The sequence below is a fragment of the Colius striatus genome, chromosome 4, assembly GCF_028858725.1.
Source record: "Colius striatus isolate bColStr4 chromosome 4, bColStr4.1.hap1, whole genome shotgun sequence".
NCBI classification, from domain to species: Eukaryota; Metazoa; Chordata; class Aves; order Coliiformes; family Coliidae; genus Colius; species Colius striatus.
In genome coordinates, this window is record NC_084762.1 from 30953464 (window position 1) to 30979553 (window position 26090).

At 44.3% G+C, this 26090-nt stretch overlaps 1 protein-coding gene across 1 annotated transcript; it reads left to right on the forward strand.

Annotated features, from left to right (window-relative positions):
• Positions 1 to 6377: 6377 nt before the first annotated feature.
• IRX1 (iroquois homeobox 1) lies at positions 6378 to 12138 on the forward strand. The gene is made up of 5 exons (XM_061995641.1): positions 6378 to 6386; positions 7220 to 7519; positions 10070 to 11087; positions 11649 to 11721; positions 12081 to 12138. The coding sequence occupies exons 1-5, from the start codon at positions 6378 to 6380 to the stop codon at positions 12136 to 12138; spliced, it is 1458 nt and encodes a 485-aa protein (XP_061851625.1).
• Positions 12139 to 26090: the final 13952 nt, after the last annotated feature.

The following is a 26090-nucleotide window of genomic DNA, read 5'->3' on the forward strand; positions in this document are numbered from 1 at the left end:
AGTGAGATTACTCTAATTAAATATACACTGCTGTTGAATCATAATTTCTATGTGGCCTAGTTAAAGATGAACGATCTCTTACTCCTGGAAAAAAAAAAAAAAAAGCTTTAAAAGAATTCCCCAGTGACTGGAATAATAGATTTATACACCACCGTACAGAGGTCATTTCAAGAAAGAAGAGACACCAAACACAACATAAAGGGACTTTTCATGTCTGGAGATACTAGAATTTCGGGTTTTATTGCTGAGAGTTCTGTTAAAAGACTTTGTGGAACCTAGGAGGAAATCAAAATTATCTTTGAAAAGGCGATAAGTTATATAAATATGTACACAAACAGAAATGTGTCTCTGAAGGTATTAGTTCTGCATAATTTCAGATGAGTAGCAACTAGGCCTCAAAGGAAATGGTGCATCTTGAAATGCTCTGAAAGCCTACATTGGCCAGAATGAGGCAGGACTTTAGCAAAATTAGAAGTAACTTTGTAGCCAACGATGTGCTATATGTCCTGGTTCCCTTTAATAGCATTAGGCGTTCAAACCATAAAGACTAATCTGGAGAGTAGAAGTTCCTGCTCTCTGCTTTGATCTCCTTCCTCTTGGCTGTTTAAAGCTGACAGTTTGGCTGAATGGCATTCACTGCTTTCATTTGTAAGACATGAGTTTCCTAGTGTTCCAGAGCTAGCAGCTACACCTGTACTGCAGGAATTTACATCACATTGCTCCAGGATGGCATTGATTTGGGACGGGTGAAATACAAACACAAACTAATTAAAAACTGCATAATGCAGCCCTACAGGAACAAGACAGAAAAACAAATAAATACAACTGCAGCTGGCACAGCAATTGTGCCTCTGCCCCCAAGCAACAGTCTGGTGACATAAAATTATAAACCTTTAAAATCTCACATAATTGCTGTTGATCATTTTGGAGACAAAATGGAAATTATTTTGTTAATTAAGTTCAGACATATAAAATATTCATACATAGACAGACAGACAGATAGATACAAAGCGGCAGACGATTCGTTCTATAGATTTGTGTGCTTGTTCATATAGGCCTGTGTGCATAGCTTTAGCAATTCGTTTGCGAAAGAGCTAAGGAAGAGAATATCTGTTTATTCGCATTGCTATCTGATGTAAATGTAAGTTAGAACTGAGGTGGACTGATAAAGGATTAATAAAAAGTCACCGTCAGCTTAGCAGGGAAAAAAAATAATAAAGTCATCTTAATTTACCAGGGAAAAAAAAAAAAGAAAAGAAAAAAAAAAAAGAAAGGTGCCCGTAATTTCTTTTTAAAATGCGTGCTCTCTATCTCTCTGAATAAAATAACCTTTGTAAACACCTTATTAGCTCTTACCTTGAGTGCAAGCAAATGCTGTAGCTGCTCGGGTTTTGATTATTTCCTGCAGTACCTGTACTATGGATATGTGCCTGCTCACGTTTAGGGAATCGACTGGGTATCCCTGATTGTAACTTTGTATTTATTGGGACAAATCAAACCATTCGTTCGCACAGTCAGAGGTCTGAAGACTCCTGTTGCTGAGAATTAAATTTGCAAAAAGAGAGTGAGATTCCCAGATTCTCCCCACTCCTTTATCTTTTTTTTTTTTTTTTTTTTTGATAACAGAAATGTTCCTCGCGTTGAGCGTGAGGAGGGGGAGGGGGGAATCTGCCGCTCCAGAGCTACATCACCTCTCTGCCTATAATTGTTCGACACATGCCCTGTTGTCACAAAGTGGGGTTGTTTCCCAGACCCTGCTGGAAAAAAGGTGCAAAGTAATAATGAGTGTTTAACAAGGCTCATCAATCAGGGCTGATGAGGAGCGCTTTAGGACAGACGCGCGGAGGCGACGGGGCCTGGCAGCGGGTGACCAGGCAGAGGAAACCCAAGCCACGCTCTTGGGGAGCCGCAGCACCCTCAGAAAAGTACACGTCGTCACAGGAAATACGGTCCCATGCTAAATCAGACAAAATACACTTAATGAAAACTCAGTTAACTGATCTAAATAGTCAACAGTCGATGCATAATTAAGATCTAGGTGAGATCTATTACGTTAATGGATTCAATCCATATCGTTAAAATATGTAGGACTGCTACTTTACGTGGCAGAGATATTTTAAATCTACATACCAGAAAAGATATGGAGGAAAAGAAAATTATAAAAAAAAACCCAAACCAAATCAAAACAAAAACAATGGAAACTACCTGCTGAGAACAGTCAGAAAATTAGCAGCATACGGATAATCTAATTTTTGGCACTCCTCCCCACCCCCTCGTCTGCCTGTTCTTTCCACAGGGAAGAAAATTGAAATAAACTATTAACTGAAGAGATAATTTTAAATTTATTCGATTGTTACCGGAGCGAGATGAAAATCGAGAGGATTTGCAAAAGAAATCGCTACCGGGATGTTTCAAAGCAGTCACAGAATTAAATGAAAACTTTTCTTCCCAAGCCACAAACAAGGCACTTTAGCGATTAAGCCTCCCTTTCTTTTGGTAGATTTTATTATCAACGCCGCATAAACCTCGAATTTTACTACCGGGTCTGCACGCGCTTGCATCTGCACGCAGAGACGGCGCACGAGACTATGCCCCTCTGTGGAAACTACACGGGTGAACCATAGACTAGTAAATATCTGAACTCCACTCCCAGATTGTGCTCTGCTTAGTATCCTGTTCTCCCCATAGTTAGGTGTCTCCTTTCAACATCTCTGTCATCTCCATTTGAGGATATTTCAGCGGTTTATCACTGCCATCTCCAGCCCTGCATATTTGCAGCAGGTTATCACAATTGCCAGTTCCCCCTGGCTGATGTGTTGCGCTGATTATCATCAGCCCCCTCAGATATTTGGTGCGGATTCCCAGCAGTGCAATATCCACTCTCAGGACATCTGGAGTAGATCAAAATCACTGACTTCATTTTTTAGTACTAGTCAGTCTTAAAGCCTTACATATCCTCTTCTCAAACAGACCCTTTCGCCAAGCCTTGCAGAAGCAGGCTGCAGTTAAAATTCGGCCATGCAGCGACCCCTATGTCTGGATTTGCATTTCTTATCGGCCCCCTATCTCAACTGATTTGTTGCTAATAAAGAGAAAATCTCTTGGTAGTGGATGCATCGCCTTAAGAAACGGGAAGGACCGCGCTGTCTAAGCAAACTCCTTCTCAAGAAAGGCTCTTTAAGTTTATCTGCGATGGGGTCTTTGAATTATATGAGCGTGGTCATTTAGGTCGGTTAACTTTAAACAGTATAGAATGTGTTTTAAGCGATTACCTTAGGTATAACCACATCACACCCAGCGCTGCTATACATCTCTCCCGCCTGTTTTCAGATGTGCATCCACTCTCCAGCAGGAAGGTGACTCTGCTTTTCTCTCTGAGCTAGAATCCCTTTTTTTTTTTTTTTTTCTATGTGACTCTTCATCTCCATTGAAAATGTTATTCGGCAACGGATTTGGCACAGCACCCCTTTTTGTTAGGTTTTACCGAAAGTTAAGGAGGCATTCGAGCAACAGATATGCGGGGGGGGGGGGGGGGGGGGAGGGGAAGAAAGAAAAAAGTAAAGAAATTTTAAAAATTATAATTATCTCTGTTTTTTTTAAACAGTATTTATTCCATCTTTTAAAAAATTCAAGCTAATTTATGGATAAGGGCGTTGATCATACCAACCTTTTTGACTGCCTAGGTCTTGGGTTTACTTAAAGATTTTCCTGGTGCTTCTGGCAGCTGCTGCTGATGTTTGTAATTTTCCGTACAGTTTCGTTCTTTTCGCACTTTTGTTATTAAGCTCCTGCTATAGGTCTTGTATTGAGGGAAATAAACCCAGAATCTGCCAGACCTTCACTAAACTGATTTTCAAGCTAAGTAGCTTAGTGTAGCAGCTCTGGTCCCAGCTTACTTGCACAAGGGGAAAAAAAAAAAAATTAAAAAGAGCTTTGAAAGGTTGCCTGCTAAAGTGACTTAATAAACCTTCAGGGAAAAAAAAAAAAAAAAAAAGGGCAATGTCCAATGCAGAAACGGGAATCTCGTGGTAAGGGATTGGCATTTACTGATCAGAATTGTGCATAATTAATGGCGTTCGCAGGACCTTGCTCATCCTTGCGCCGGGAACTTTACAGATGAGGAACAAAGCTCTCCTCCCGGTCTTGCAACTTTACCCCTCCTCGGTGGGTTCCTTCCTTCCTTCCTTATTTCTTCTCATCCTATATTTTGTCCATTTTGGTGGGTTTTTTTTCTTTCAAATCACTGTAACAGGTAACCTGCACTATGTATTTATTTGCTCCATTTCCACGCAAAGTGAAGCAAAGTTCGCCCCGAAAAGATGCTGAGCTGATAGAAAAGCAACTGAGACTTTTTTTAAAAAAAAGTCCCCTGAACCGATCTGAGCAGGATGGGGGCGGGTGGGGGGAGGGGATGACTCACATTTCTTAAGCCTCCAAGTCGAAACCTTTTCTGGGTACACATTCCACCCAGATCTAAAGCGCTAAGAAGATTTCGGCAACATTGGTGCCTTATCCCACCTTTATTTACCTGCAGTCCTTGTAATGTGACACTTCCATTCGCAAAATACCACTGCAATTTTCAAGCCCGACTCAGCTTTGTTACGGCCGTCCATTTTTGTCTGAGGGTCGCTCTACTGCTTTGAGGGTGAGATTTTGGAGCGGGGGCGGGAGGGAAGAGCCTTCTCTCCCTGTTAGACATAGGAAGGGAAAAGCTCACTGTTTTTAACTGACTGGGAAAAGAAGTTTAAACAACTCTGAAACGGAGCGGTTCCCTAGAGCCTGGGGAGGGAAGAGCTGGTCGGCGTTACAGACACCCCGCAGAGGCGTTTGCAGGAGGGGAGACATTGCCCTTCGTAGAGGCGACCCGTGCTGTCGGCCTGAACCCGCGGCTGCAAGCTCGGAGGCGGGGCGCCAAGCCCCGACGAGTGATGCGGACCTTAGGAGCTATCTCTCGCCCTGGGCTTGGGAAAATGAGACACTCATCCCCCCCGCCCACCTCCCTCCCCGCCTTCTTCCTTCCCCCCACCCTCCCCCGTCAAACACTTGCATCCCGAAAAGCAGAGGGCCCTCGCGTCTGCGGCCCCCTCCGCGCCGTGCCGCCCCGCTCCGTCCCTTGAGGAAGAGCTCGGCGGCCCCCGCCGCCCCTTCAGCACAAAGACGAAGCTGCCGGGTGGCAGGGACAGCAGCGGCGAGGGCTGGGCTCAGGGCGGCCACTCTGTGCCCCTCCGAGGGGCCGCTCGGCTGGGGCCGGCCGAGGGGGACGCAGCGGCCGGCCGTGTCCTCCCCCGAGCCCGGCGGAGAGGCAGCGCCAGCCCCGCCGCTAGCTCTAGGCCGGACTAGTGGAGCAGAGCGGCCCCCGGCTAGTCCTACTGGGGCTGGAAGGGTCGGGGCAAGAAAAGCCCAGTCCTCGGCTCGTCTCTCCCCTCGTTCCCCGTTTCCCTCAGGGGGCGGGGGAGGGTGCTGGGAAAAGCAAAGTTTGCGGTGCTGGTCGGGTGGTGTTAGGCTTTGTAAGCTCCGATGGGGTTCGGGAGAGTCCCGTCGAGGAAGCGGGTAACACTGCGAGCAGGTTACAGCGATGACAACTCATCTCCTTCAAGGCGGCCGAGTCCCTCGGTCCTTCCCAGAGGAGCCCTTTGTTTCTTGCTGCACCTTCCACCTCGCTCCAAGGGGAGAAGGGGAAAAAGAAGGGGGAAAATATCCCTTCCTCTGATCATCACTGTTATTAATGATGATAATGGCAACAGCTCGCTTTGGTCCTTTCCCCCCCTCTTCCCCCCACTTCAGCGTTTCCTTTGGTCCCCTCTGAAACAGGCGGATGGAACTTTTGACAGTCTACAGTCACTCATCCACTCAGCCCCCAATCCTCCGCTTGAGAGTGAGGGCTGGGGGTCTTCCCTGCCCCTCGGCATACATGTCGCCACTGTTGATTTGCGGCATTATTTATTGTTAATATTCCAAGCAGCGTCAAAATGCCTCTGATAATTGTACCCCAGTGTCAATCCGTCGGCAGGGCATGGGGAGATGGGGAGGAGGAAGAGCTGTGCGAAGGGCGGAGGGATGATCACTGTGGGTCTGGGTTTGTTTTTTTTTTTTTCTTTTTCTTTTCTTTTTTTTTTTTTAATACTAAAGATTTTTATGGGAATAACTATTAGAAACCTTTTGACTTTCATCAAAGTTCTGGATGTTTGGCGTTTGTGTTTTGCTATAGATAGACCGCATTTATTTATTTATATCCCTCCTTTTTTTGTTGTTCGTTCTTTCTTGCTTGCTCGCTTTTGAGTGATAAATTGTTACAAATCGCCTGGCTGCAAAACCCCCTTTTCCTCTCACGGCCATTCTCGTTTGTTCCTGATTCCAACGACGACAAGGGGGACTCAATGTTAAAGGTGGAAAAAACCAGCAACACAGTTGTTTTTGTTAAAAGGGGACACACTAAGGCTGCGAAACAGCAAAACCCCAATGTTGGACAGCTGTAAAATCGTGTAGACAGGTTGTCATACAGCAGTGGGGGCTTTTCTGAAAGGAGCCCATTGCTAAACATTAAATACACACACAGAGCACAGCACAGCAGCTGCGCGGACACACGCACACGCGCACACACACACACGCACACGCAGGCACCGAGGAAAGTGGCCCAGGCTGGGCTGTGCACCACGTGCTGCGCCGAGGGGGGCGGGGGGGGGGCGCGGGGCGGCGCTTGCAGCTCAAGTGGGTGCCAATCAAAACATCAACTTCAAATTGTATCTGAAAGATCAGCCTAGGACCTAAGGGCAGACACATCAGTTGGAGCTCAATTGTTGATCAGATCACATCTAAGGGATTTAGGAGCACAGAAGAGCCGAGATTTGAGGAAAGACACCCCACTGAATCCTTCCACACTCCTCCTCCTCTATACCTAGCTTGCAGTATATCTCTGACAGAAAAAAAATCAGAACGAAAAAAGAAAATATTCGGCTCGATTTCTGTTCTCTCGTCCTGCTTGACTCCAGTAAAGAGAGAGGGGGGAAGGAAAAAAAAAAAAACGAGAGGGAGAGACAGAGAAAGAGAGAGAGCTCGCTTCAGAGAAGCACGGGTTTCTTCCGCTCCTCTCCCTGGCTGTTCAGGCTCCCTCCCCTTTTTCTTTCTTTCTTTTTTTTTTTTTTTTTAGTATAATTCCTCTCCCCCCCACACCCTTTTTTTTTTTCCCCCTCTATTTCTGCCGCTTCTCCGCCGAAGCCAGTGCCGCTGCCGCCGCCGCTGTGCCCGCGCCCCGGAGATGTCCTTCCCCCAGCTGGGCTACCCGCAGTATCTCAGCGCCAGCCAGGCGGTGTACGGGAGCGACCGGCCCGGGGTGCTGGCCGCCGCCGCCGCCGCCGCAGCCGCCGCCGCCGCCGCTTCGGGCCGGCCCACGGGCGCCGAGCTGGGCAGCGGCTCGGCCACTGTCACCTCGGTGCTGGGCATGTACGCCGGCCCCTACAGCGCCCCCAACTACAGCGCCTTCCTGCCCTACACTGCCGACCTCGGCCTCTTCTCCCAAATGGTGAGTGCGCACCGCCGCTGACTCCAGGGCCCGAGGAGAGCGGAGGCAGAGGGGGGAGCCGGGAGCGGACGGAGGCCGCGGAGCCGAGCGCGGGGGGCGGTGGCGGCTCCCTACCGGAGCGGTGTCCACCGCGTAGAAGGGAGCCCATGTGTGGGCGGCTTTGCCGGGGGAGAGGGGACGGAGCCTGGGCCGGAGGAGTGGCGCGCTCCGTCTGCCGGCGTAGCCCTCACCGGCCCGTCGCTCCAGCCAGGCAAAACTCCTCCGAGTTTTCCTTCTAGGTGGTGAGAGGGCTGAGTGAGGCTCCTAGCTCTGCGTACTCTACTGTCCCTCACAATTCGTCTTTTTTCCCCTTGTTGTTACTGGTGGTGCTGTTGAAGGATGATATTGTCGGTACCGTTTCTTCATTTGGTTTTGCCGGCGAGCTCCTCTTTTCGTCCGGTCCTATTCTTTGCCGCCGAGATATGAACAGGTTCCACTGTCGGTAGCCAGTACGCCCGCTTATTTCAAGACGTTTTCCTTAAGCCGTAAAAATGGCCCGTTCTGTTACTCGAACTTTTCAATACTTTGATTATGGCAAGTGTCATAGATCGGACTTGCGTCAAGCGAAGGAGGGCATCTGCACCCCGCTACAGGCATGGGAGCAGAAAGGCATACTGGCATTAACTCCCAAACGAACTACCGTCACTCAAACCATCCTCATGTCTCTTTTTCCTTTCTTCCCCCCTCCCCCCCTTTTCTTTAGAGTGTAGTAGTTTAAAAGTGAAACGTCTGTATTTTTTTTTTTTAACTAAATGTTTTTATCTCTGATGTTTGTTGTTAAAACGTTTTCGTTGCTAGTATCCCCAAATTTCTCGGCGGCGGTACACATAGTGTTCCACTTGATTTCTAAATACTTATCTCTTGTGTGCTTTTTTAATACACATATATAGGCAAGTAGATGGACATGCTGTTGAACAAGGGTCAGCCCCTGAAAAGAAATAATTTTGTGCTACAAACGTTTCCTACAATGGCACTTTAACAGTGTGCATTTCGACGTTTTTAAACCTTGACTTTAGAAATGAGGTAAAAGTTGAGACAAAAGCAATGAGTGATTTACAAGTGGCTTCTTCAAAAGAATTCCCAGCACAGATTACACAAAAAAAATATCATTTCAGCAACAATAACAAAAGGCAGCGGAATAAAGGGAGCATAGAAAGCCTACTCTACAACACATTACAAAAATTACATCGGGCTTGTCTTTGTGTATAAGCTTTGTCTCTGCAATTAAAATGCGCCTTCCTTTTCAGCTGTTTGACAAAGTTAGATTAGTTTATTCGCAGATGTTTTTCAATAGTTTCATTTTTAAGGCTGACACAAATTTCGCGAGTAATACTAGGAATATCTTTCTGGACTAGAAAACAAAACAAACAAACAAAAAAGAAAATAGCTTTAATTGTCAGCTTCTTAGAAACGGTTACCTTTTCTACTTGCAAGGTACCTTGGTCAGTGATTTACCATGACGGTGATATTTTGAAATAAATCTTCATTTTCTAAGCATTCGTAAATCAAGAGCTAAAATATTAAGTTAATATCTGGACAATTGACGGTAATAATGAGGCCTAATGAGGTTGCTAGAAAGATAAAATGTTATTTACCAAAACACCTGATGGGATAATTTGACTTGCTGTGTTTTACTACTGATGATAAAAAGAATATTGATTGCAAATAAATCACCGTCTCTAAACGCTTGTAAACAATTTGTGTTTGCTCTGTTCAGATCAAAGTAAAACTTATGAGATAAAGTGTCTGCATATCCATATTCTCCAACGCGTGGGTCGGTTTTCATTCCGAAGTTTAAAGGCTCTTCTAACAGTCAGAAGTTAATGTTTTACACTAGAATCTTAGTGTTTGATTTGAAAGGTGGAAGGCGGCGGGGAGGGGGCGGGGGTAGGAATGCAGGACGAGACAGGACGGGACGGGGATAGGGGGTGGCTGGTGTGTGGAATATCTCTTACATTTTAAGTGTCTTCATAATGAAGTTGTGCATTCACCTCCTCAGTCTTGCCTCACGCCAGTTCCATTTAAACGCAGTTCCTGGGCCAAAGAGGAATGCTCTGCGGGGACTTGTAATATCCTCCCGGACATTTTGCAGATAAATGGGAGGTTGTGCGCAGGCATTAGTTTGTAGCTGTGCTGTAGTACCTGGTCTCTTCTGCTTGATAATTTCCAGGGCACAATGAACTGTTTCGCTGAGGTGAAAGCAAAGTTGCTGCATTTCCGTTGTTTTATTTTATTTGATTGGTGGAGAAAATACGCAGAATGTTCAGCAGAGCCCATCTTAGCCCCTCTCTTTACCTTTCCCTGCAAGAAGTGGGGCATCTTTTGGGAATACCTCTGTTTAATCTAAAAGTGAAGAACCCGGAGCGGGAAGGGCCGAATTTGTCTGTGAAGCCCCTTTGCACCACTCAAAGGCATATTCCGGCTCCCGGCATAGCCTATTCAGGTCTGTTAGAGACGCTAACGAGATAACTGATGTGCCTTTTCCTCTTCGCTTGTCTGAATGTGTTGCAGGGATCCCAGTACGAGCTGAAAGATAATCCGGGTGTCCACCCTGCTACCTTTGCTGCCCACACTGCCCCCGGCTATTATCCCTACGGACAGTTCCAGTACGGGGACCCAGGGCGGCCCAAAAACGCCACCCGAGAGAGCACCAGCACGCTGAAGGCCTGGCTCAACGAGCACCGCAAGAACCCCTACCCCACCAAGGGCGAGAAGATCATGTTGGCCATCATCACCAAGATGACCCTCACCCAGGTTTCCACTTGGTTCGCCAATGCCCGTCGGCGGCTCAAGAAGGAGAACAAGGTGACCTGGGGCTCCAGGAGTAAGGACACAGAAGATGCAAACCTCTTTGGGAGTGACAATGAGGGAGACCCCGAGAAGAATGAAGACGATGAGGAAATTGACCTGGAGAGCATAGACATAGATAAAATCGACGAGAATGATGGGGAGCAGAGCAACGAGGAAGAGGAGGAGAAGCCTGAGCTCCTGAGACAAAGCAGTGAAGAAGAGCACTTGGAAAAGGAGAAGGACTTGGCTCTGTCAGGGTCTGAAGGGCTGAAACCCAAAGATGCGCTGGCCATGGTGAAGGAGGCCTCTGACAACAGCACGCGAATCGTCAGTCCTGGGGGCCAGAACACTTTACAGATGCCACCTCACAGCAAACCCAAGATTTGGTCTTTGGCAGAGACGGCAACCACTCCCGATGGTGCCCTGAAATCTTCTCCCCCTCCGCCCCCTCCTCCTCCCCAGGTTAACCACACTTCGCCACAAATACAGCACCCTGCTTTTCTCCCTAGCCATGGACTCTACACATGCCAGATTGGCAAATTTCACAACTGGACAAATGGGGCTTTCCTCACTCAGAGTTCCTTGCTAAATGTGAGGTCCTTTTTGGGAGTAAACCACCACCATGCTGCTCATCACAATCATCACCTTCAGGCCCAGCAGCAACCTTCTGTTTTAACAGCAACTCTGGGAGCCCTAAGCAGTGAAAAACCTTCAGAGAGGACCAGTCCCAAACACATAGGTAATGAATGCATCAGGCATCTACTTCTCCCTTCACCCCCAACACATGCATCTGAACTTCTCCTTGAGGAATGGTGTCAGATTCATCCCCGCTGTAACTGATTGCTTTTAATGGAGTTACAGACAGTTTACGCTACCAGTGATTTTTTTTTTTTTTTTCCCCCCTGGAGCATGTTTCCCCTGGAGCATCCAGCTCATTTCATGTGGGCTGTTACATTCTCACCCTATACACCCATCAAATAAGATGAGAATGCAGGAATAGCACTGTGAAATACATTCATTGGGTTTTGCTTTCTGTCCCTCCTTCCTGACTCTCACCTCCCAGTAATTTCAATGACAGACAAAAATATAGCAGGAAAATTTTGCATAAACCTTAAATATTTAAAGTAGGGAATAGTGCTGCACACATACACACATATATACCTGCACATGTCTGAACAAGAGAGGGAGAAGGAGGTGTGTTCTCTGCACACTGTCCAGTTTTTATTTTTCTTATTCCAGAATGGTTCTCCTGATTTTGTTTTTGTTGTTTTGTGTTTTTTTTCCCTCTGTCTCCTTCTAGAAAGAGAAAATGTACCAAGAACTGAATCCCCACCTCAGCCGCTAAAATCGCCCTTCCAGCCTGTCCGTGACAAGTGAGTTTGTTTGTTTGTTTTCACTGCAGGAATGTTACTTATGTGAAACAGAGTGTTTGAATAATAAAGACTAATTATAACACCTAATCATCACCATAATAATGCATACAGACACCAAGAACAACACAGAAGTTGCCGTAATCTTTTCAAAGTTAGGCTAAACTGCAATTTTATGTAGCCAGACTGTAACTTTTTAAAAACTTAACAGACCTCAAAGATTTTATGTTAATTACACCAATGACAATGATTTCTGCACAATTAGCTAACACTAGGATGCTATAGCAATAGACAAGCTTTTTTTTTTTTTTTCCCTGAAAGTTGTTACGTCTATTTTTTTTCCCCTCCCTTCCCCCCTGCAGCTCTTTGGCTCAGCAAGAGGGAACATCGAGAATTTTAACAGCTCTCCCTTCCGCTTGATTAAATGGTTTGACGAAAAAAAATATTTCAGAGACTGGTATTAAGGACAGAAAAAAAAAAAAAAAGAAAAAGGAAACTATATAAACGACTCCCATCAATCTCTTTTTGCAATAAGGTGGTACATATCCATTAAAGCGATTACACAAATCTGTAGATGGATCCCTTTCTTCATTGTATCACTTCAGATCGTGTTATCCTAACCATTCTTGGATTATTTGTTCCGTAAATGTTTCCCACGTGTTTGTGTTTTTTCTGTATATAGAGTGATTTCAGATTGTAAATAGCGCGTCAGCAAAACTTGTCTAAATCATATATTTTTGTCTAATAAACTAAATGAAATTATGAGCTCTCTTCAGGTATGTATTCTGTTGCTGCAGATCTTACACATGGATTACAAATCTATTCAAACATTTACCATTTGGTTTTTTAAAAAGTCTTTTTGCTTTGGGTAACTGAAACTTAGAATACCAAATCCAAGTTTTTGATGACTCTTTTTGTTTTTTTTTTTTTTTCGAAAACGAGCTGCGAGCTTCCTTTTTCATACATGTAAATTTAAGAAGCTGGGCGAAGCTGGTTCTTGACTAGGAAAATTAAAGTTATTTTTTCAATCGTGATGAAACAGACGTATTCTCTGGTCTCTATTTTCCAAACATAAACGGATCTGACTTCCACTTGCGGTACAAAACACACTCTTGAAAATGAAAGGGACAGGATTTTTCACCGTATATATAACTTTGCTGTCCATACTGGTTCCTAAATTGGATCAAGAGCTTCTGTGTTTTGGTATACATTCTGACCAAAGCCGGGGAAAAAAAAAGGAAACAGCTATTTCTAATGATTTATGCTTCAAATAAAGACAGAGGAGATATGACTGTGAAAGATTTTTCCCTGTGAGATTAAGTCCAATCTCAGCAGAAGGAAAAGAATTTTAAATGGCAGCTCTTTCAGTTCCCAGAAGAAAGTTCTCCAGTTCCGATCTGTTGCCTGAAGAGAGACCTGAGAGAGACTATCTCTCTGTTTATAAAAGCATTAATCTTCCTAAGACGGTCCGTTAAAATGTGTAATATTTTGAGTGTTTACTTCTTTTTTTCTCCTAAATGAGAACACTAAATGAGCATTGAGGTGCTAATAAGATACCAGATGGTTGTTGATGGTGGAAAATGGAAAGAAGCAGCTGGGAATGTCATTAAGAAATAATGTGGTGACGCCCTACCAAACTGAACCAACCTCCAACTAGGACTTGTCGGAAACAAAATGAGATTTTAAACCAAAATATTAATAAAATTATTGTCAGATATTATCATATTGATCTTGATTTAGCTACAAAATCATCGCAAGTAAAGAGATGCCTCGGTAAACTATCGCTTAGAGAGATATTTTGATAAAGCAGTGGTGGCATTAGGCTTCTACTTTTTGCGTTTTTCATACGGATCAGAGAATCAGATCAGACGAAATAGATTTTTGTGATATCTGAAGGGCTGTCTCTGAACACAGACTCATTTTGACATGCTGAGATTCCCAGCACAGCATCAATTATTTTGCTTTGTGACTTTTAGTTGTTTTTGGTTTTCCTAAATCACAGGCAGTCCTGCTTTGGTACCTGTTTCAACAAAAGACTATGTTACAGTTTTTACCCAAACATAGTAACTTAGGGTTAAGTGAGCAAAAAAAGAAAGGGAAGATGTCTTTAAAAGTAAATAAACAAAACACCCTCCTCGACTTTCCCCTACCCCCCTCCAAAAAAAAAGGAAAAAAAAAAAAGACTTAACGTCTGTAAAATCACATGTCAAGTCTGTGTCTACATAAACCTGATGGCATTGCCTCGTCTTCCGTATTAATTGAATAGTAACAACTGCAGGTCCGCACAGGCTGTTCCTCGACCTCCTCAGGCCTGGTTCCCAAATTTCTGTCAGGTGGTGGTCGCTGCGGCTCCCAACCCCTCGGCCGGCCGCCTGGCCCTCCTAGCCGGGCACCGATCCTCCGAAAAGGGAGCTGGCGTGTCCAGAGCGCGCAGGGATGCTCGGTGAGGCAGAGCGACGGCGATGGTGCCAAACTGTCTTGGGGGAAAAGGGGATTACTTTGTGGCATATTAACGTCAGAAGGGACTTTATCTGAGAAGCGCAAAGGAGGGCGAATGTGTGTGTGTACCTCTGTGCGTGTGTATGTGAGTGCGTGTGTATGTGTGAGTGCGTGCACACGCGAGCACTCCCGTACCCTGACGGCCGCCGGCAGGCACCGTCGAGCCGCCAAGAGCGGTTCCGAGCGGTGCCGAGAGGTTCCGAGCAGAGGGCCGCGGACCCGGCTTTGGGCAAGCTCGCAGCGCCCTCTGTGGGCTGCGGGCGGTGCCGTCGTTCGCCTCGCCCGGCGCGGCGGCAGGCGCCGGAGGTGCCGTCCCGCAGCTCTGCTCAACCGGGGGTGGGGGCGGGGAGGTGGAGGCCGCCCGCCTTTACTTCAACCAGAAAGCTAACAGCATACTCCGGAGCGTGCTTCCAGATTTGATTATTCTCCAGAGAGTGATAATTCCCAGTAGTTATCTGTTTGGCAGGTTTCCGCCTTTGGAAGCTTCAGCATCTCTAGAGCAGACTCTGATGCAGAACTTGATTTTTTTGTTTGTTTCATCTGCTTGTTTGAATTTCCCACCTCCCTTCCCCCTAGTAACGCCAACAGTTGTGATGCTTCCTTCTCCAGTCGGCTGGGAGAGTTACGGCGTGGGTAAAGCCCCGCGGGGCCGGCGCCGTGCCAGCACTCTTCACCGCCTCTGCCCACCGTGCCCTCCCGGAGCGTTTGCCGGGGATGGGACGAAGCACTTGGCTTCCCCCTCTCCCCTCCATCTGGCGGAGGCGGCGGGGGGTCGGTGAGCTGCCCACCGGCAGCTGGAGGAACACGGCTGGGCCCGCGTGCTCAGATGGACGGTGCTTGAGCCGCTTCCTAAGTTTCTGGACAGAGTGTTCCAAGTGTCTTCCCCTTGGAAAAAGGAAAGCCCGAAAGTAGTAAGGCCAGCTGCCGCGCCTAGCTGAGAAACGTCATGTTGTTGAAGCGAGAAAAACTCTCGCGTGGGTGCGCAGCTAAGCCCCAGTGGTCCCAGGGGACTTTTGCCTTAGCCTAGCTGGCACCTGGAGGAGACAGAGGTAATTTTGTCGCTAGCTGCACGGCCGAGGTAGCCATTACTCTTGGGGGAAGTTTCAGCGAGAGCCGACGCGTGCGAGCGGTCACTTTGCATCATCGCTTGGAGCCCTCGGGAGCTGCCTGTGTGCACTCGGGTACGCGGGGCGGGACGGGGCGGTGTGGGGTCGCGGCCAGGGCTGATCAGGATACGCCGTCGCCACCCCGCCCGCTCCTCGCCGCCGGGAGACCCCGCGTCCCGCTCTACTTTTAGGAAAGCGAGGGCTCCATATTTCCTAAGTTTCGCCTGTCACGTGAGCCGTGCTAGGAATGAGCGCTTACGTCACCCTGGCAGGAAAATAATTTGTAGTTTTCCTGTCATCTTTTCCATTTTCTATTGGGATCCACCCTGGCAGATGTATACCAGCAAATACCAGAGGGCAGTGAGAATAATAATAAGACAGAAGCTTAAGCTAAATGATTTGCCTTAATTGGGAATGCTTCGATCTGATAAGAGTAAATTGGAAAGTTCTGCTTTCCTACTTTTTTTTTTTTTTCCTTTAAAGTCATGACGGTACCCAAACCTGAAAATAGAGTCAACGGGAAAATTTGCATTGGATCAAATGGCAGCTACATCAAGTAACACTTCTAGAACAAACAACCGAATATTTAGATACATTTTCCCGCTATTTGAAAGGGCATCAGAAACCATTTTTCATACATGTTTGCATAATACTTCATCCTCCTCCTGTGAAAATTGTCTCCCCGTCTTATTTCTGTTATTATTTACTTAGCATTGACGGAAGAATGGCAGAAATTTGTGAAAAAGAACATTGAAAAGTTGCTAACATCTCGAGTTCAGCAAACTCCAAAACTCGCTGTTGCCAGAACACACTAAAAGCAAACGTCAGCTTTACAGGGATGGATTTGACTTTCTCACAGAGATGTAGTTATGAAATGTGCTCACTGGTGTGCATGCCTATTATTTTTCTTTTTTCTATTTTACTCCGAAAAATAAATCTATTTTTAATTAGGAAGAGAAAGAAAAAGCCCGGAGAAAGAAGACGAGAAAATTCGTAGGGTGCATGTGCTTGAACAGACTCGTTCCGATGATTGCTATCGTTTCCGGCTCCTGTCATCTTTTTTTTGCTGCTTTGGCGGAGTTTTCGAGGTGCTCGCTGCACCGCCAGTTGCGCCGCGCGACGCCGCGCAGCCACTGCTGGCCGCCGCCGGCGGGAGCTGCGGCGGGGGCGCCTCCGGGGCGCGGCCGTCCCCACCCGCCCTCTGTGTCCCGTCGCGTTCGGCCGGGAGCTCCGCACCAGCCCGCACCGCGGGGCTCGTTACATCTCCCGGTAACTCGCATTGTGTAACCATATTCCCTCACCCCCGCCCTGCCGCCTTTTTTTCCTTTTTTTTTTTTTTCTTTTTCATGGGGGCCGATCAATTATTCACAAGCACATTTATCTCCCCTGCAATATGGAGAATTCATATTCATATCTCTGTTTTAGTAGCCTGACACTGATTAATGTAATATGCACAGCGGCTCAGAGCGCAGCCCCGGTCTATGAATCATGCGCTATAAAGTTTCAATCGTCCTTGTAGATGAGACTATTACAAAGAGCGTAAAGCAGCGGAGGCGGGGAGGCGGGGGGCGGCAGGAGAGATGGCTCTTCGCCACTGCCGGCCACCAGTCCTGTGTTAAACAGGCTCGCATTGAAATAACCCGCCGACTGATGGGGGACAATGCATTAGTTCCGCCCGGCAGGACCCCCGCAGACGCAGCTCCTCCGCCCTGCCGCGCCCACCGTCCTCTCCCCACCGGTGGAGGGGCTGTCGGGACTCAGCCTCAGCCCTCATGTCCCTCGGCCAGGCAAGAGGTGTGAAAGGCCACACTGGGCAGCCAGTGGAGACCAGTTGCCTATGCTGCAGCTGGCAAGGGAAGGAAGGCATTAAAGGGAGTCTGCATCACCTGGATAGTTCCAACATCATTGCTTTGCTTTTTGTTGTTTGGGTTTTTTTTTGGTTTTTTTGTTTTTTTTTTAATCTGAGCATTTGTTTGTTCATTGATTACTGAATGTCATTAAAAGGCGAGATGTAAAGCTGGTGGAGGCACATTGGCCAAACTGTCACACCAGCAGTGGAGGGGAAGTGTGGATGTTTTAGTAAGTGCTTCTTGAAAGGGACTCTCAAAACATGAGACCTGGCATGTGTCTTTCCCCTGCCTCTGGCTCAGTTTGGGGGTGAGTGCTTCCCACCACCTCAACACCTGAGTACTACCCACCTCTCTGCAGGGCTGTCGATGCATGGCTGGGAGACGCAGGCCTGTGAATACCACCCAGATGCCCAACATGGGTCAGGCAATCATGGCCTAAACTGACTGGGGCAGGTCCCCCGTCTGCGTGAAGTGGAAAGCAGGCATGGAGCTATCCTATGTGGGTGTAGGGCTGACAGTCCTTCTTTGGTGGGAAGGGCCATAGAGGTAGTCGGCAGGGTCTGTGCTCGCCAATGATTCCACTGGGGCTGCAGTGAGGTGGGACATGGGGCCCGATTCCAGTCTTTGAGCCGCCAAGTTTTACGTCTCTGCAGTAAATCTTACCTGGGGCTAATAAATCAAGTAAAACACTGGAACATGTAATAAACGTGGTCTGCGTGGCATGTTTTCCAGTGAAAAGTTGCAGAAACGGCTCCTGGCGAGGTTGGTGTTCCCCATTGTGCGGTGCCCCCATGCAGTGCCGTTCATAGACAGCCTGTAAAACCAGCCATGTGGACAGGAATAGCTGAAAGTACCTTGAGACTGAAAACCCCATAGAAACAGGTATTCAAAATTTAAGACTTAGAAAATATGAGCTCTTAAAACTAAACAATGTACTTCTGTGAGGAATTAATTTGAGTCCCGTCACCATTATTAATATTAGTTTTGGCATCTCTTTTGTGTATGTGAACAGAATACATACATGGGTGTTTGTAAAAAAAGTGGAAAAAATAAATCTTTTATCTGTTTTTACTTATTTTAATTAGCATTATGGACATCTTTCATGTCTAATAGCAAAACGTTCCTTGGGAGGTGAGCTAATGCGAAAATGCAAACTCAGGGCACACATCAAGTCCTGGTAGTGCCTCTCCTGAGAGAACAGAAAAAGCCAGGGTAAACTCCATGCAGAATTAAAGGCGAGTTTAAAAAGTAACGTTTATTTTTATTCCAGATTTATGGCTGACCCGTAGATAATTAAAGGTTTTATTTTGAGCTGTTGGCCCCACACAATACATTGTCCTTTGTTGCTGCACAAGTAGTGCTTTCCCTGTGCTGCCTACGGTTCAAAAACAATGAAGCAATCCATTTATTTTGTTGGTCGATTGTAGCACAAAGTGAGGTGGTCAGTGTGGAAAGTTTATCACTGTCTTGTCCCTTTGGAGGAGGCAGAGCATTCACACACCCTCTGCCCCAGTACACAAATGTCAGTCTTTTTGCAGGCTGCTGTTTTCCTTTTGAAGATGCCGATGGTGTCTCTGATCCACTAATCCATTTATCCAGTTTCATGAGTGCATTGGCTGAATACACTCACAATAGCCTTGCCCAGCTGGAAACAAGAAGTCAGTGAGTGCAGCCGGCACACCCACCAATGCCTGACACTACTCTCAGATGAGGCTCGAGTGCTCGTCTCAAAAATACTCCTATCTCAACCCAAAACAACCCCCCTGGAGCCCCCAGCCTGCCTCGATATGCCCAGCGCTGTGATCCTCCCCGAGAACAGAAGTATTTTTAGCACCATCTATAGCGTGCTACAGGGCTGTATTATTTTCATGATACTCGGTTGTGTCAATGAGGGTTGAAACATGCTGGAGGGAAAAAAAAAAAAGCCTCCGGGACTCTGCAAACAAGTGCATATTAAAGAAACTGGTCAGTTGCTGTCAAGAGGGAGGGGATAGAGAAGATGCAGTGGGCAATGGGTTTTCGATACTGTGCTGTTACTTGCCAGCTTTTTATTATGTTTTAAATGTATGTTTAATTACCAGTGTTATTGGTAATAACAGAATGTTTGAAAATATTAAAGACATTTGTGAGCTTGTGTGAAAAAGAAGTTAAAAGATGTCCGGTGCACAGAATGTTAAAAGGATCTCACAATGAAGTGATTAACATTTTTATGAATAAAATTAATCATGCATTAACTCTGCAGCTCAATACATCTGAATGCCAAATGTTGCACAGCAGCCTTTTCCCCTAAACCCAAGAATTTTGGATGCAGTATTGACCCACATCAAACACTCTTCTATTAGTAATGGCAGTGTAGTTATGAGAAGATATTTTAATAATGTACATTTACATTTCAGGTGAGCAAATAAAAGGGAGAAAATAAATTGGGGATATTTTTTTCAGGATTTGTAAGGACCAGTAGGCACATAAAATATCTTAGGAAGCACTCAATAGAGGCAACTGTTTGGAGAAAAAAGAAGTTTGTGTGACACGGAAGCAAACAGCAAAGTCACCGTAGTAAACAGATTCCAGTGGATTGCACTTAGTTCTCCTTGGCTCTTATTAATGTGATCATTGTTCTGGGCAAAGCTTATTAGGTTTTAAGATGGGAGCTTACTGTTACTAAAATTTCCACTCTGTCAGATAATAAAATGTGATCTCTTTCTCTCTCTCTTTCTCTGTGTGTGTGTGTATGTGCATGCGCGTGCGTGTGTGTGTTTTCTAATCTCTTGCCACTGTGGTTTTGGGATTATTCCAGCAGGCTGTACAAAGGGAAGCAAAAGCATCTGAAGTGTCACTCTACAGCTGTGGCAAAGTAACAGAATTTCCATTTTGTTGATGCTCCCAGCACATGTGTGCAGCAGAAGGTGATATCAAAGGAGCCGTTCTTCCTCAGTTCTGCACATTATTTTTCACTGCTGTGGCGAATCTCTCTGAGCTCCGTGAACCAATAAAGCAACGGTCCCTGTTTGAGTTGATATATTAATATTTACTGAGGATTTGCAAGGTCGGGGCTAAATGTCAGCAGATTGCAGGGGCAGTACTATGGGGAATAATTAAACAAATCTCACAGCAGTTCAGCCTCTTAACATCTTTATTAATATCTTTTTTTTTCCCCTGAAACAGTACACTGAAATATTGCTTTTTCAACCTTAGTGAAGTTTTGGGAGAAGTTTAATAATAAAATCCTGAATTGGAGGAATTTTGTTTTGACAGTTTCCTGGCCCACTCGCCTGCAGATGTTAGTTAGTTGTGAAGGCTATGATGTGTGAATTATCATCAAGCTGATGGGATTCTCACCTGCCTCTCCATCAAATTCAGCTTGACGAATCTGCCAAACACAATAATATTGCTGCTATAAATGGAGATCCAAATTAGCTTCATTAAGTAATGGGTCCACTTTTCTAAGGGAAGAAACTGGAGGATCCCAATTCAGTATGCATATCTTCCTTAACGTGATTATAGCATCATGCACTTTAGTACAACTTAGACAATTCTCTTTAATAAGCTTCATAATTAGTGTTGGGATGGCTCATTACAAGTCATTGCCTGTAGCAGTCCTAGGCCAAACAGCCCTTCTCAATCTGATTTTTTTTTTTTTTTTTTTATCAGGCAGCAGGAGCTGTCTAGAGATTTTGTTTATATAATGGGGACTTGCATTAAGACCGCAGTGTAAAAATACCACAAGGAAATTAATTGCTTCTGTGCAGATTCACCACAGATGTGTCCTGTGATGGGGAATGGTGTATTTCTGACATTGCTATACTGCCGTGTGCTGGGAGAAAAAAAAAGAAAAAGTCTGGAACAGCTACAAATGCAAACATATTAACATCTATATAGATTCCTTATGTTGTAACTGAAAACAAGGAGATTTCTAAAGTGTGCCAGAGCCTTCAAGCCTTTTTTTAAAAATAAAGTAGGTATTTTTTTCTGGTTTTGTTTGTTTATTTGTTTTAAATACTCAAACCCCACTAATAAAATACACATGGCCATGAATTCTGTTTGGTAGTGACTGATACATGTGCTACTTAAAATAACACACGTGAGAAGTGTGGTGGCTCTACGCAATAAGAAGGCTGACACACAAAGCTGCCCTCAAGGTCAGTGGTTTGTTATCTATCACTGTTGGTCAGGTTGTGTGAATCACAGCTGCAAGTTTCAGCAAGTTAAGGGGAGGAGGAGCATTTAGAGTGCTTGCCCTGTGGAAAAGAAAAGCTGAGCTGGTGGTTTGTTAGCTGCCTCTGAACATCACCCTGCAGCTTCTGGGTAATACCCATTCCCCTGTCACTAAAGCAAGGCTGGAAAATGCCTTGATCCAGATATGAGCGCTTTGATTTATTTGTTAGAATTCAGGTGGAAGGGTTTAGGGTTAGCAAGTCCACCACTACAGAGCCTTGTGGCACTGCCCTCTCATTATTTATATTGATTTCTTACATCTCAATCCTTGTAAACTTCATTTTTGATTTTGGACTGATCCCTCTGATACAGTTGTGTTTGTCTGGTGACATCACTGTTGATAATTGAATTTTAACAATTCACCTCACAGCACTTACAGGAATGAAAGACAGGTTTAGAGTAAAATAATGTAGGAACTGTGGCGTTTGGCTAAAAACACTATTTGCATTCTTTGTGTGTGACTGAAGAGAACTCCATCTATTAATTCTAGGTGCTACAAAATGAAAAAAACAAACAAACAAGCCAAAAAGCATCTTCTTTCTTCAAATTCAGGATGTTGCCTGTCTCATAATGATACAGTAGCAGGAGTAATAAAAGTGTTTTAGTAATGAACTTCCCAGATTAGATTTTTCAAAGTATATGAAAAATTCACAGACAAGTGAAATTTCTATGTTTAGTCCCACTAAATTTACATAGAGGAAACAGTTCATAAGCCTTAGTAAATGTATCCAATAAGCTTGGTTTCAAGAAAATCAAAATATCAGGCATGAGTGAGAACATGTAAGCTATGTAAATAAATAGAGCAGTGTTCAGTTTTACCACACTGTACTTCATAGGATATTTTACCAGAGCAAAGGGCAAAATAAAGTGCATGGACTACTACACTTTCAGTAGTCTCTCTTTTAAGTAGGTTGGAGTGGAGGGGGGGATGTTATCTTTTTGTTGGGTTTTTTTTTTCATTGTTATCCATCAGCTTTTGGTTCTACTATGATGGTAATGCTTTGCTCCAAATATAGGCATTTAACATTTCATTTTTTTTAAGCTATCAAAGAGCAAACAGCTCAGACTCACAATCCCAGGGGAAATGACTAATATTTTTCTGTGCTTTGCAATACAGTACCTGGAATCCTCTTTAAAATGGCTCTGTATAATACAGAAGAAAGTCCCTGTCCTAGAACAGGTGAAATTGTATAGATGAATTCTGCATAGAATGTAACACAGAAACACTGCCTCTGTAATACTGGTGGAGGATGGAGGTGCAGAGGTAGGGAAGTGGTTTCCCCAACTTATTAACTTTGTGTATGACAGAAATGAAAACCCAAAGTTGAGAATTTTGGTTTTTACTTGACAGAGGCTCAAGTGTAAGGGGATGTTTCAAAGATTATGGATAAAGGTGAGTGGTACAGCCAGAACTGGTACTGTTAAACTGCATCTGCAGCCTCATAATATATTCACCACTGTTTCATCAACTCTTGTGATATAACTGGAAGCATTTTGACTCCCATATCTGAATTTAAACACTGAAATCCATACTTAGTTTTGTGAGTGAAAGAAATCTGATATTTACAAATCATGCTTGTTTTCACTGGAGTCATCAGAGTTGCTTGCCCTATGAAGGGTTACAGTTATCAAAGTTTGGGTTTTTTTGTTTTACCTTTAAAAATATGTTTAATTTGTGTTTCAGTGGTTAAAAATTGGTTGAGGAACCTACTACTGATCTCTTCATTTTGAAAATATATTTTATATTTAGAGAAAACACCTAACCTACAAAATGATACCAAATTTTATCATGAATGAACAGACTTCTAAAACTGACAGGCAAATCCTTCCAGATTTTGTATAAAACGAGTAATAATTTACAGCTTCACATGCACAACTATATCTAACTTAAAAATAACTTAAAAATTAGAAAATTACTTAAAAAAGATATATTAAACCTTGAAAAATAGTTTTGCAAAGTGAGAATATGAAAATATATTCATATATGTTGTTCTCCTTTACACATTTTCTTTCTTCATCTGAGCCAGGAATGTTTTAGATTGTGTGAGGGAGTGGAAGACTTACAGGATTGATAGAGCGAAAATACTTCCCTTTGTCTCTGAATGTCAGCAGTTTGGGATCTGCTTGCGAAAATGGATTAAGTAGTACTGGTAAATGGCACAAAGCACAAACACCAAACTTTTTACTAGAAGGAATTTTTAAAAAACTGTCATTTTGAAAAAGAGAGTGGGATACAATGAAGAGAGCAATGATGATGATGCCTCTCGTAGAATTAAAATACAGACTAGTGTGCTAAAAGATCAATCTCTTTTGAGGTGAATTGAATATGGAGGTGTATAACCAGTGTGTCTCCTGTGAGTTACTTTCCAGAACCTTAAAGGGATCATGATGCTTTAATTCAGCATCTCCCGTTAGGGAGGAATAACAGGGGAACATATAAATTTCTTCTCAAGTTACGTTTTCTCTGTAGTGATCTTCTTACTAACTTTACAAGCAATGAAAGCAGTAGAACAGAGAAGGAAGCGGAAACCAACTCATGTCACCAACTAATTTTTAAAAATTTATATGGTCTTCTACTGTTGTATATGTGTATGCATGTGTACGTTAGACAGCAAAGAAATTATTCCCCCAGGCCGTGCTCATAAGGGGCACTCTGTGAGTCTAAGTGATTACATGTGGACAAGAGGTAAGAGGAGATGATTTACTGTGAACACAGGAAATTTGTATACTTCTGGTAATCTGTGGTAAATCCTCCAGGAAGCTAACCAAGTCTGATCTGGCTTTGCATTTTGTGTGGCTGCTATCTGGGTATGAGGATGCTCTCAGTAATGTGAAAACTAAGTTATTGGACTCCTTGAAGTGTAGTAAGTGATGTGTGCATGTTCTTGGCCTTACTAGGCTACCGATTTTGCCCCACCCTCACTCGCCTTATATTTGGCTTATAATATTTGAGCCTATCTAGATATGTTTGATAAGCTCTTATCAACTTTGAAAAACTAATTCAGTTTGGTCACATCTCTGCAGAAAGAACTCTTTGATAATACATTATATTTGTGTACACAGTGCAGGTCTTTTGAGTCTTGAATATGATCATCAATATAAAATAAAAGAGTTTTCACTTGTATCACTGGCAAGTGGTTCTTTGTAGTCATGATCTGTTCAGATCTCTCCTGACAATAACCACTCATACCTATAGTCTCATTCACCTTGGATGTGACTTCAGCCTGTTGCTTCTGGAATGGAATGGCTATATCTGAAGACCATTTCTGTAAGCATTCATTGGTCATCTTCTTCAGCTTCCCTCAGGACTTTTCCCTGGCTTTTGTTTTGGTTTATTCTTTCCTTCCTCTCAAATAATATTTTCTTCGTTTCTCCTTTTTATCCTCTCAGTAAGTAGGAGACTTTCTCTTGTGTTGCTGTGAGAGCAGGTTGCTGCCAGCAGACAGCCCAACTTCTATTCTTTAAACCATGTCTTCTTGCATCTACCCTTTCTTCCTTCTCCAAACTGGAAACATTATCTTCTCCTCATACTTGAAAAAAGTGACACTTTTAAACTTCTTGTGAAACTATAAGGAAAAAAAAAATTCCACACTGAGTGCCAGCCTCCATCATACCTTTATATCAGAGAATATACTCCTCAACTCACTGTTGAGAGTATACTGATGTCATTTTGCTGAACTTTTATGAGAGGATGGGCAATGGGATGCTGCTCCCAAATCATCACTACATCACAGCTTGTTGTCCTGGCCAGTCTTCTGCTAGTCTTGATCCAAGGGGAGAAATAAAAGGATACTGTTCTTTTGCCTGGGAGAAGCTGCTCTGTACATCAGTTTCAAAGGAAGTCAGAAAAATGCTGTTTGTGCACCTCCTAGTCAGAAGAAACACAGTCTCTCACATCTCTGATCCTGGGGAGAAGTTTTGCACTTGACAGTCTTCTCTTTCAAACTTTTCCTTGGAATGAGACTTGAGGCTTACAGGTCTTCCTGAGGTCTTCTATAAGAGACCACGAGTCCATACCTGAATGTGCAGAGGTTCACATCTTCCAAGGATCAGAGCATATGCATGTAGATCTCTCAGAGGAAACAGAAGTAGAGCTAAGGGCAATCCCAAAGGACCTCAAGCCTAGAGAACAAACACATGCTGGAAAGTATGAAAATATTTTATTGTTGTCAAATGTATTAACCTGATGTGTGATTCTAACCAGATCAGCCTTTGGGCTGTTTGCCCAGTTATTCATAAGAAAGTATCCAGAATGGATAAGTTTGTGAGATTCTCCTGGGACACAGCTCTTGATCTAGTTATTTCTTGTGTTTGATAATACACAGTTCTCTACCAGAAGGTATTCTGGGTTTACACCCATGTTCATCCTCATGTTCAGGCAGCAGTGATAGGACTAGTTATGGACGTGTGCTAAGTGTAAATAAAGAGTCTCTCTGAGGGATGGTGAAATTCTGTGAAGTCCAGTCTGAAAGTGATCTCTGTCTTTCCCTTGGCCTCCTTTTCTACAGAATGAACATTGTCTTTGGATTTTCTGCAGTAAATCTCTCTTAGAGATTTCACTGTTCTGCTTCCTAGAGACTGTCATGGTCTCATGGACTGACATGAAGCTATTTCTGGTAAGGTGGAAGGAGCTGTAAAGATGGATTGTGTAAGAAGTTGCTCAAAACTCTCTCCAGCTTTGAGCCAGACCAACTTTTGGGGC